General features: G+C 40.5%; 1 protein-coding gene across 2 annotated transcripts in view; it reads left to right on the top strand.

Moving 5' to 3' along the window:
• The window catches only part of Elmo1 (engulfment and cell motility 1), a 606,684-nt gene that overhangs the window by 190,224 nt on the left and 403,799 nt on the right, over positions 1-12,661 (top strand). For both annotated transcript variants that reach the window (XM_045135705.1, XM_004668852.2), the window contains exons 9-10: positions 6,209-6,360; positions 8,554-8,632. In XM_045135705.1, coding sequence (XP_044991640.1) covers positions 6,209-6,360; positions 8,554-8,632 — 231 coding nt within the window. The remainder of the gene's footprint in view (positions 1-6,208; positions 6,361-8,553; positions 8,633-12,661) is intronic.

The following is a 12,661-nucleotide window of genomic DNA, read 5'->3' on the forward strand; positions in this document are numbered from 1 at the left end:
TTTAAAAATAAATATATTTTAAGCATAATTTTGGTTGTAAGGTGTAAGGAACAACCAAACTGTGTTTCTTTAAATAATGTGAGTGGTGGCTAGAGAGAATGACATTAATTTCATTTTCTAAATGTTTGAGATGATTTTATTTTACCAAAATTAAATTTAAAAAATCACATTGAATCAAAGGAAGAAAAGGCTAACAAGTGCTAACATTGTAAATGTTTGCAAAGGTCAGCAAGTTAACATATTCTATGTCTTCATTTCCATTATACTGCTACCTGTAGTACTCCACATGAAATGGAAAACAGTCACCAGAAAAGGACTTAACTTGCGGAAGGCCGACTTGTTATTCATTACTGGGGCCAGATTCAGTACTCTGACAGGTCTGACTCAGCCACAGTCACTTAGGGTGCCTGACTCTGTGGTCTAAAGTTGGCTTCTTACTTATGCTAAATTCATACCACTTTCCAGAAATGCTTTTCTATGCCAGCCTCTGCCTCTCCTGTGACTTTATCCTTGTTACTGTGGCTGGAGATGCTAGTTCACAAACATTCCACAAACATGCTGAAACTTGACATCCCTTAACAACAGTTTGTAATGTGCTTGCTGAAAACTTTTCTACTTAAAGGGTAGGCATGTATAGAAAATAAAGGTAAGAAATAGAAATTTCTGCATTAGGAGTTGGTTTCCCCTAGCCAAGCATAACATCAGGGCTTGGTCTTAAAGGGAAGTTTCATATATGGACTCTTGTGATGTCAGCTCTGAGGACCTAGCTCACATTTCAGATAGATATTTTTTAGGGCCTAGCTAGGCATCCAGCCATTTTTCTTCAAAGATGAGCCCCCACCAGGGTCCTTACAAAGTCAACCATGCATTTTCACGTTGTCCATGGCTTTTTAAAGTCTGGATCGCACTCAAGAAATTTGAGACCTAACAAGTGTTTATGGTTTCAGTGGTTCATATTCTGTGACATCACTCAGCTTATCAAAAATTACCCAAATGTTGAGCCTGGGGAGATGGCTTTGCAGTTAAAGGACTTAGAAAGCCTACTGGTCCAGGTTCAGATTCCCCACACCCTCATAAAAACTGAATGCAAAGTGGCATGTATGTATGGCATTCATTTGTGGCAGAAGACCCTGGTACACACACATAAGTATTTGTTTAAAAAATTTATTTATTGATTAGAGAGGAGATATATTTATATGGAGAGAGAGAGAGAGAGAGACAGAGAGAATGGGAGTGCCAGGGCCTCTGGCCCCTACAAATGAAGTCCATATGCATGTGCCACCTTATGTATCTGGCTTATGTTGGGTACTGGGGAATCAAAGCTGGGTCCTTAGGCTTCACAGGCAAGTGTCTTAACCACTAAGCAACCTCTCCAGCCCCATGTAAGTATTTTTTTAAGTTGCCCAAATATTCCTCTGAATTAGTAAATAAATGACTTGAGGATTTCATAATTATCACAAACTTCTTCATTGCTTTCTTCTTTAGGATACAGCCCACCTTTCTGAGCCTGTGCCTTGCCCAGCTAAGCTGGCTCACCTGCCTTAGCTAAAAGTGCAGCCTTTCACATAGGAAGAGGCCAAGTGGCAAACTATTGAGGGGTAAAGGGCACTGAAATTTAACCGGATAGGATTATAACCTCCTATTGCTAACTCTGAAGTATAGTCTTCAAACTGGATACAGAGGATGTTCACACATTCACTAAGGAATTCGTCTCTAGTTTCCTGGAGGAAGATAGTCATTATGTTTGCTTAGATCAGTCTTCAGTGAAAGTACTGGCAATTTAAATATCTAGTTACAACCACTGACACATAAAGCGAAAGAAGTCAGTTTCACAGCATGACTGGTACCTCGGGACTGTATAAGGACCTGATGAACTAAGTATGCACTCTGTTATCAGGCTGCTTCTCACCTCACTGGTTTATAGAAAATGCTCACTAAATGGCAGGCTTGAAGGTTGCAGATTATTGGTGTCACATATCAAGGGAAAGGAGAGTTCATAGAAAAGAATTTAAAAGAATATGTTTATCAAAGTTTCATGTGAGAAGAATGGCAAATGGAAATGATGCATGGAGGTGGGTGATAACAATGATCACAGATTATTTGACCACCACAAATAGTCCAATGGTAATAGGGAAGAATTAGTGTTTTATTAAGATTTAAAAACTGATAAGAAAGTATACTTGATCTAGGAGAATATTTGATGAGTTTTCATTGAATATTTTGTAAACAAAAATATTGTCAAAGGATATTTATGTAAATTGAGGATAAATTTCATTCATTGAAAAACTTGGCATTGGAAGCCAGGTGTGGTGGCTCATGCCTGTAATCTCAGCACTCAGGAAGCCAGACCAAGAGGATCTCTGTGAGTTGTAGCAAGCCTGAGCTACATAGAGAGTTAAAGATAGCTTGGGTTACATAGAAAGAAAAAGGGGGAGAGAGAGAAAGAACATATGAGCACATAGAGGAAACTGAAGGTGGTATTTTGGGAACTCAGAAGTGAGATGGGCCAATGAGCCAGTGTTGTGTGTATACATGAATATGTGTCAAAGAGGCACATGTTAAATGTGTCCATAGGGACAAAAGATAGGGGACATGGAACATTAACTAGTGGTGATTATGGCTACTTGGAAAAACATGATGGCTGGAAAGGAGTAAGGAGACATATGATGGTTTTTCATGCCATGTAATTATTTTTGATCTAGGGTCTCACTTTAGCCCAGGCTGACCTACAGGTCACTATGTAGTCTCAGGCTAGCCTCGAACTCACAGCTTCTCAAGTGCTAGGATTAAAGACATGCACCACCATACCCAGCACATGTAATTTTAAGATGTTGGAATAGTCACAATGGAGGTAATATTTTGGATGACCAGAATAACCTAGTGTACTTCACAGTAAATATCTGTCTGTTCCTGTTAGAGTATAAGGTACATAAATTAAAAACTGTATGTCTTGCTTATTGTGTTGTTCTGGATTATGAGAATGTATAAGTCTGATGAAAACAAACCTAGTAATACAAGAGTAAATACTTAAGGAATATAAGAATTGATGCTCAGGGAGGAGGACTTTACTGAAAAGCAGCAGTCTCTCAGGTGGAATGTTGGGACAGCCAAGTTTAACCATCAGAAACAGACAGGTTCACTGGTAAGGAGCAAATTAATGGAAAGAAAGTAAGCAGTATTGCCAATTAACTTAATCTGTTTCCTAATACCAGTTTCAGGAATTATACTGGGATAATAAACTTCATGGAGGGGTGGTGAGGAAGTCATAGGATTTACACTCTGAGAGTACCCCAAATATAAAATTATGAGAAGCCAGGCATGGGGGCACATGCTTTTAACCCCAACACTCAGGAGGCAGAGGTAGGATGATCACCATGAGTTGGAGGCCACCCTGAGAGTACATAGTGAATTCCAAGCCAGCCTGGGCTAAGGTGAAACCCTACTTCAAAAAAAAAAAAAAAAACCAGAAAACAAACAAACAAAAACATGAGAGCAATTTGACTTTTGTCAAAGAACAATGTTTTCGAATAAAGAGAGGTAGTGTTCTCATAGGTCTCATAGATAAGAGTAGATGTGAGGATTAAGGCAAGCACTTGCTAGGGACAGTTAATACATTAGTGTGAAAGGAGCTGCAACAGTTCTTAGCACCTCTTAAAATTCTCATACTCTTCCCATATGGCTTGTACTATAAAGTGATAGCTCTCAGAATGTAGGTCATCATTTCATAACACTACTCTACCTTCACTGTGTGAGATCCAGGTGGACCTGGGCCAGCAGGGCATCAGTTACTCATGCCCTTCCGCCTCTCCCTCCTCTACCTGCCACACACACCACTTTCACCAGTGAGCCAGAATAGAGACCATGGCATGGTAAGTGGAAATGCCACAGGCACATTTGCATTTTATCAGGTACAGAGATTGAAGAAGCTGGGAAAAGGGCTCATTGAATAGTACAGAGGTGGAGGTGTGGAGCAGGATCCATGGGACAGGACAGAGGAAGGGGGTGGGAGACGAGTCCATGGGAACAAAGAAGAGGAGGTAGGTGGTAGAGGGGTCTGGAACAGGACTGAAGAGGGATGGGAGATGGGTCTATTGGACAGGGCAGCGGAGGGAGGTGGGAGAGGGGCCCATGGGACAGGACTGAGGAGGGAGTGTGAGAGGGGTTTATGGGACAGGAATGAAGAGGTGGATGGGAAAGGAGTCCATGGGACACAACAGAGGAGGGGAGTGGCAGAGGGAGGGATCCATAGGACAGGACAGAGGGAGAGATTGGTATTGACAGAGAAAACAGCAAGTGTTTAATCCTCTTTGAAGCCATCTAACTTTCAAGAAAGCCCTCATTATGTTGCTCTAGCAGTTGTGTTTTAGTGTGAGTTGTTGACAGCAGTAGCTTTAAGCAAGATCTCTGAGATAAAATCTTTATAGTACTCATGTGTTCACTCATATTTGAGAAATTGTATTTAGGTTTTTAGAGATTAATAATTCCTCAGAGGACTGGAGAGATGGCTTAGCAGTCAAGTGCTTGCCTGTGAAGCCTAAGGACTCTGGTTCAAGGCTCGATTCCCCAGGACCCACGTTAGCCAGATGCACAAGGGGGCACATGCGTCTGGAGTTTGTTTTCAGAGGCTGGAGGTCCTGGTGTGCCCATTATCTCTCTCTCTCTCTCTCTCTCTCTCTCTCTCTCTCTCTCTCTCTCTCTCTCTCTCTCTGCCTCTTTCATTCTCTGTTTGTTGCTTTCAAATAAATAAATAAAAATAAACCAAAAAAAAATCCTCAAGAGAATACATTTTAGAAAGTGAGCTATATAATTTTAACTTTTAGCACTGCTGTATCAGTTACCTTTTCATTGCTAAGACAAAATAGCTGACAAAAATCAGTGAAGGGAGGAGAAGTTCATTTCACTATACAGTAGCTCCAAGTTGCAGTTCATTACGGCAGGGAAGGCATGGTAGCAAGAGCTGCTCACGCTCAGCCCTACAGTGAGGAAGCAGAGTGACAAGTGCTGCTGCTCAGCCTACTTTCTTCTTCTTCTTCTTCTTTTTTTTTTTTTTTTTTTTTTTTTTAGTTTTTCCAGGTAGGGTCTTACACCAGCCCAGGCTGACCTGGAATGAATTCACTATGGAGTCTCAGGGTGGCCTCGAACTCACGGCCATCCTCCTACCTCTGCCTCCCAAGTGCTGGGATTAAAGGCGTGCGCCACCACGCCCGGCTCCTAACTTTCTTCTTTTTAAAAATAAATTTTTAAAAATTTATTTATTTGTACATGTGGGAGAGACCATTCCACGGTCTCTTGCCAATGCACACAAATGCCTGTCTTGCTTTATGTGGGTGGTTGGGGAATTGAACCCAGGCCAGAGCAAGTGCCTTTAACTGCTGAACCATCTCTCCAGCCCCTAGTTTCCCTTTTGTCTAGTGTAGGGTTCCAGACCCTGAAAAGGTGCCACCCACAGCAGAGGTGACTCTTCCCATCTCCACTCAATGAAGATAAATCCTTATAGACATGCGCAGAGATTAAGCTAACCTATTTAATCCCTCCTAGGGAATTCTAGATCCTGGCGAGTTGACAATCAAGACAAACCATCACAAATGCTAATTTAATTGAACTTTTTGTTTTTGTGCTACTTTGTGGAAAATAGGAAGAAAGTTCACTTTAACTGTAGGGAATTGGAAAAATCAAAGATAGAGCTTTTTTTTTTTTAAATTTTACAAATAGATGAGCAGGTGCTAACAATTTGCTAATGGACAAATTTGCCTTTTGAATTTTGTTGACAAGTGTTAAGCCCTGTACGAACTTAACAGGGACATAATAAGAACAAATGTTGTTGATCTTGTGATTGAATGCCCCATTAGAATGGGAGAGGAATGATCACTGGCCTATGTAACAGTTGCTCTCTCAAAGAAACCAGAATCCTTACGGGGTCTGTGCTGAATGTCTAAAAGCTGAACTCAAAAGAATTATCCTGTGAAATCCAGACAGAATAATTCTTTGAAGATGTCTCTTAAATAGATGTGATCATCAAACCATAAAATGAGAAATGTAGCTTTGAACTGCTACTGCAAACAATCTGATCACTCACTGCATCTTTTGCTGCTCTATTGTTAAGTGCCTGGTTCTCATCACTGAGCTTCCTGCTGACATTACCTGTTCCCTTACGACTTCTGTGTTCTGCTTACCATAGCAATTAATTGTGTCCCAATTGGATTTCCAGATAGCGAGTTTTGTGAATAAGTCAGCCATCGACACCTCAATCCTACAGCGCTCCTTGGCCATTTTGGAGTCAATGGTACTGAACAGCCACGACCTCTACCAGAAGGTGGCACAAGAGATCACCATTGGCCAGCTCATTCCCCATCTTCAAGGGTAAGCATGCCTGGGCACCATGGGATGGGGTGGGTCCAGGCTAATGGAAGACAGCCACTATGATAGCCTGGGAAACACTGTGTAATGGAGAATCTTGATTTGATGTCTAACTGAACCATATCCTGTCATCATGCTGAAATGGAACAATGATGCCCTACACAACACCCCTTGTGAGCCTGTCTGTTCTTGGCACTATTCTGTCCCAACTGGCTTGATTTTTAGGAAGCTCTCAATGTTGGTGAATTTTGGTAGATATTGATAGGGTTTTACTCTTCATAAAACAGTATGACACTAAATTTCTTTCTCTTAAGTCAGTTACAGAATCATTTAAAATTTTTTATTATTGACATCATAAGAATTTTTAGTGACAAATATCTTCCTTAATTAGAGTCAAGGCATTTATAATTACAGTGATCTTCCTTTGTTTTTTTTTAAACAAAACATATGCAATGTTATAGAAGCCTGAGCTATAGTGTAGAAGTTAGACAGCTGCTCTCGCAGCCTGTGATCTTTGGGGGCTTTTCCCCTCTCTGCTATAAGGTAACTAGAAAGTTGCCACTGACACAGAGGACTCTTTTCTACAGTGTGGCTTGATCTATGTAAATATTAGAGCTGGCCAGGTGTGGTGGTACACGCCTTTAATCCAAACACTTGGGAGGCAGAAGTAGAAGAATCACCGTGAGTTTGAGGCCACCCTGAGACTAGAGTGAATTGCAGGTCAGCCTGGGCTACAGTGAGACTCAACCTGGAACAAACAAACAAAAAAATATACATATATATGTACGCACTACAAGTGGAAACAAACATTGTGATTTAGCACACACAATAAGGGGAGTTTGTTGGAAGGCTATGGGGATACCTCATAGAATCCTAAAAGGATTTTTAGTGGATGTGTTTTGGAAAGCACTTTGGGGGCATTTGGTGACCAGACTACCAATGGCTCCCTCTTCTGGCCTTTCAGGTCCCATTTTCAAATTCTTAAAAGGAAATGTAACTGACCAGTTGTGCTTGTGATAGAGAAATGTGAATTTTGGGAATGCAAGGAAATATTAATCAGTTCTAAGTACTGAAAATGTTATCTGCTACATTTATCTTAAAACTAAAAACAGCTTTCATTATATGTTTACTGCATTTAGAGGTAGGAGAATAAATGATCAGAAATTAGAATTTAAGTCACAGAAGTTATTGATTGTGGCCTCAGTGAATATTAGCTCATTTTCCATAATGATGACGTGTGTGTCTGCATGTGCACGCACGTGTGCACAATTATGTACATATCTTGTCTTGAAGAGAGATCAGTTTCACAGCCCACTGAACATGAACTATATTAGTGGTACAGTCTGCATCTTTCTTCTTGATATCGAGGGCTCAGAAAGATTCATTCACAGGGCACTACACTGAAGAGTTGATCTTTGCCAAGCACTGTGCTAAGGATTTTATATGTAGCAACTTATTTTATCCTCTGCACAGCAGCCCCAGAAATATCTATATCTTTACCCTGTGCTGCAGATAAGGAAACTGCCTAGAGAAACCCAGAAACTTGTTCAAGGCCTTCAGGTAGCCTGGCATGTGGTGAACTGACCCTTGAATCCCATCCTGTGGAAGGTTGTGCTCAAAGCTCTGCTCCCTACCCAGTGTATTGAATTATCTTGAAGCATTGCTCATCCACTGCTCTTGGTCTCTGCCTTGGGACATTGTTTACTTATTCTTCTTGCTCTTACAAAGTTTCTGTTTGGAAATATATTTTTAAAATATGTAATAGTGCTATGAAAACAAAACTATTTCCTTTAAGTAATCCTGGGACTGTGGAGACATATGCACCTCCTCCCTATCTATCATGTATCAGACAAAAAAAAATCACACACACACACACACACACACACACACACACACACACACACACCACCCCATTCTCTGGGCCCATTCTTTAAAACTCATGTCAGAGAGGAGGTACACGGCCATGTCACTGCCTGCATTCTGGGTGGTTGCCATTGAGCGGCTGGCTGTAGTAACTGTACACCAACTGAGTGTTGGCCCAGTGATGGTGGAAATACCTTCTCTGTGCTGAGTGAACTTTCTAGGTTCTGCCTTTCTTTCCTATTGCAGGAGTGTTATGTTTATGTTCTGAGCCTTACTGTGGTCAGACTCAGATCTCACCTCTTCTAATTTTTTGTATTACTCTAAACCTTACAGGACAGATCAAGAAATCCAGACCTACACCATTGCTGTAATTAATGCACTTTTCCTGAAGGCTCCTGATGAGAGAAGACAGGTAAGTTGCAATTCTTTAGCTTTAGGACTACATCCAGGGCTGGAAACTTCTCCTTCAGACCTGCCCTTCCTTTTCCCTTTAGGGGTTCTGTCCACAGGGGGTGCTCCAGAGCAGCCCTACCTCAGAGGCTTGCTAGGGTGGGGTGCAGAGTTGGAGATGGATAAGCTCTGATCTGAGGAAGGATGATAAGCATGCCCGTTCATAAAATGCAGTAAATTACAGGGACACTGTAGAGGGGAACTTGGAAAAAGGGAAATTTGCAGTCTTAGGATCTGGCTCACTCTTCAAAGTCCATTCACGTGCTTTTTCTATCAACAATTTAAGAGCCTGGTGGTCTTTCCACCATTATGAACACTGATGGTGGCTCCACAACAATGCTAAGGATCTGTTTCAGAAAGGTTTAGAAAGCTGACTTGCTACTACATGTGGTACCTAGCATCCTTTTCTAGTTTTGTGTCCACGGTAGCCCTCAGTGAACTTATGTGATTCTAGTTTTTCATTTAGAACTGTGTGATCATTCTGGTCACTGCATTTGCACAGTCAGCGGTGCCATTTTATAGTCTCATGTGTGATTGGAATTTGATGGGAGTTAGTAAGAAGTGCCTGACATCCCTAACTTTACTGGGGGATCTAGTACCTGGGGTAGATTTTAAAGGATGACTTTGTTGGTCTTGTGTGGGGCTCCTTTTTAATACCTGTCCTGAGTTTGTGATGATCCCAGGCAGCCTAAGAAACTGCTTGGCAGCTTTCAGGGAGCCCCATCCTAGGCTGAGTCCAGGGCACCTCATCAAACCAAAACCCCTGAGTTAGTGTGGTTAGTCCTGGTTAGGACATTTGCATTCTAGTCTGAACTCTTTGGAGTTTCCTTTTTCTATCTAAATAAGAAAAGGTTACATCTGAGGAAATGGAAGTCCATGACTGCCCAAGGGCTGTGGTTTCGCCTGGATGTCTGGTTCTACATAAGGCAGATGCTCATACCTGCAGCCTTTGCATCTCATTTTACCGTTAGGTTGTTGAATTGGATTGTTGTGGCCATGAACAAATAGAGAATCTGTTGTCTATCTCTACTGATTTGGAAGATTGATAATGGAAAATAATATAACATTAGGTTTGAAGTCTATGAATCATTCTTTTAAATTATGCAACATAGCATGAGTAAGACAAAATTTAAAGTAAACTACCATAAAGAGTAGTCTAATAACCTCTAACCATTTCCTAGTATAATCCAACTAACAAGAATATGAATAATCCAGCAAAAATTTAAAGAGTATTGTATGACTCATTCAGTCTTTGAAACAAATTAGCCAAACGGTTTTTACTTGCTTATGGAAAAATCAAGGCTGACTATATAAATCATTAAATATAAGACTTGCTTATGAAAACAAAGTACTGTGATTTTTAAAGTAAAAATACTTGATGATATAGAGAGATGGCTCAGTGGTTAAAAGTGTTTGCTTGTGGATCCCAAAGGCCCAAGTTCAATTCCCCAGTACTCACTTAAAGCCAGATGCACAAAGTGGCACATGCATCTGGAGTCTGTGCAGTGGCAAGAGGCCCTGATATGTCTCTTCTTCATTCTCTCTTTCCCTCCCCCCTCCTTGAAAATAAATTAAAATAAAATGTTTGAGTTAGGATAAATAACACCAAAATAGATTGTAATTTTACAATGAAAAAAGTTGGTTTGCAGTCAGTGGAGGCCATAAGTGGGAAATAAAGGTAATTATAATATTACCTAGGTTGATATAGATTATATCAACAGCTGACAGTATATGCCTTTATGTGAACTCCACCTTAGATATAAAATAACATCTTAGCTGGGGTAAATTCAATGTTGACATTATTATTAGCATATGTGCTAAAATTTTAATTTCTTAATTTTACTGGAAAGGAAAATTTACCAAGCTAAAGCTCAGCCATCAATAACAGTGTTATCAAGAGCCTGCCACATTCAGGTGTGCTGACACCTTTGAGTGATGGCTACACCTTCTCCTCCTTCTAGACATAGGCATTCTCTCTTTCCTCACAGATGAAGGCAGATGTGCTTTGATTTTTTGGGGAAAGGGTTGCTGTTGTACTGGCAGAATGATTTTCCCTTATAGCTTCTTGGCATTATTGTGTTTGCTATATTATTATATATTTATTTGCCCTATAGCTTCTTGCCATTATTGGGTTTACTATGTTATTATATTTATTTGAGAGAAAAGAGAGAGAGTGAGTATGGGTATGCCAAGTAATTTGCTGCTATAAACAAGCTTCAGATACATGCCCCACACTGTGCATCTGGCTTTATGTGGGTTTTGGGGGACCCTGGCAAACATGCTTTGCAAGCAAGTGCTTTTAACCACTGAGCCATCTCTCCAGCCCCAGGTTACTATTTCAAATGGCAAGTATGTTGAAAGATGCCTTCCAAATGTCACTACAAATATTAGTTTTCATAAGCATTATGCAAATTTTTAAATATAAAACTAAGAAAAATCAGAGGAGATAGATGCTCAGGAAGGAAGCTTCACAGACTCCCTTATCACTTCCCCACAGACACCCCTGCGCTTAGTTACTCACCTCTCTGCTCCTTCATGATATAGCTTGCTTTCTTCTGCTCACATATTCCCCTTCTTGTGTCACTACTTTACCAAAGTCAGACATACCACATGATTTATTTTTATGTAAAAACTACTTTTAAAACTAGCATAAATAGACAGACCTCTTTGCGGACATCTTTCCACAACAGTATGGCTATGTATTTATCTCCATCTGGATGTGAATATAATTTTAATGCTATAAAATATTTCCTGTAGGTTCTCATGTTTATTGAAACAATTTCCTAGCATTGGACATACATTCATGATGTGGATAAGTATACTTGTTTCCCTCTGTCCAAGTTCCTGTTCATTAGGAGAATTGTATAAAATAATTTGATCTTTTTTCAAATATGTATTGTCTGCTGTGTGCTAGACACCATAACTAGGCTTGGAATATAGAAAGAGACATCCTCTGTATCTGTACCTCTGAGGAGCCCAATGAGATAAATATTGTAAGAAATTAAATAATACTCTAGTAGATGATAAAACTACCCTCTTCCTTTGCATTTTTAAATCTTTCCTTTTAAAAAGTATTTTTATTTGTTTGTGTCTGAGAGACAGAGAGGAGAGAGAGAAAAATGGGTAAACCAGGGTTTCTTGCCACTGCAAATGAATTACAGACACATGTACCACTTTGTGCACCTGGCTTTGTGTGGGTACTGGGGAATCAAACCTGGACCAATAGGCTTTGCAGGCGAGTGTCTTAAACCACTGAGCCATATTCCCAGACTGCTTTCAAATCTTGTAAACGTGGATGCTAAAATAAACACAGAGCATACGCTGTTTTCATTTTGCATGTGTGATGATTATTGAGTAGTATTTTCATTTTGTAAATAAGTTCATAAAGTTTGTTAAAAGTGATTAAAAGAACTACAGGATCCTTTGTCCCTGTCTGCTATCTGGTCCAAGAAGATGAAACCAAAACAGAGTCCGTGTGCCTTCTTGTTTCCATTAGAAAGAGAGAAAGCACTGCTTTCTCCACTGTAGAAGGTCAGGTCTTCTGAGCTTTCATCAGCTTCTGAAGGTCTTCTTGGCCCATGTTCTTGCCTTGTGTAGACAAGAGCACAGAAAAGGGCCTAGTCCCAGATTTGTACTGTAATACCCTCTAGCCCTTTCAAATCGATGGATAGTGTATAAACCCTTTTCAGTGCACAAGGTCGGCAGGAGGCATCATTAAATCTGCCAGCTTCTAACAGTGCTCTGAATTTCCATCCTTTCTTTCTACTGCTTGCCTTCCTTTCTGTGTGACGATGGCGCTGTTAGGTTGATGTAGAGAGCAATGTTGACATCCTTGATTGTCCTCTGACTGTAAGTCACCCATGTGCCCTTTGCCAGGCGAAATAAATGGGCCCTGATCTCCCATTCTGCTGTCTACCGTGCCTGTATGTCCCTTGTAGCTCCTCCCCTTTGTTCTTCCCTTGTAGCTCCTCCCCTTAGCTTTCCCAGCTCT

Source organism: Jaculus jaculus, chromosome 16, assembly GCF_020740685.1.
Source record: "Jaculus jaculus isolate mJacJac1 chromosome 16, mJacJac1.mat.Y.cur, whole genome shotgun sequence".
Taxonomy (NCBI): Eukaryota; Metazoa; Chordata; class Mammalia; order Rodentia; family Dipodidae; genus Jaculus; species Jaculus jaculus.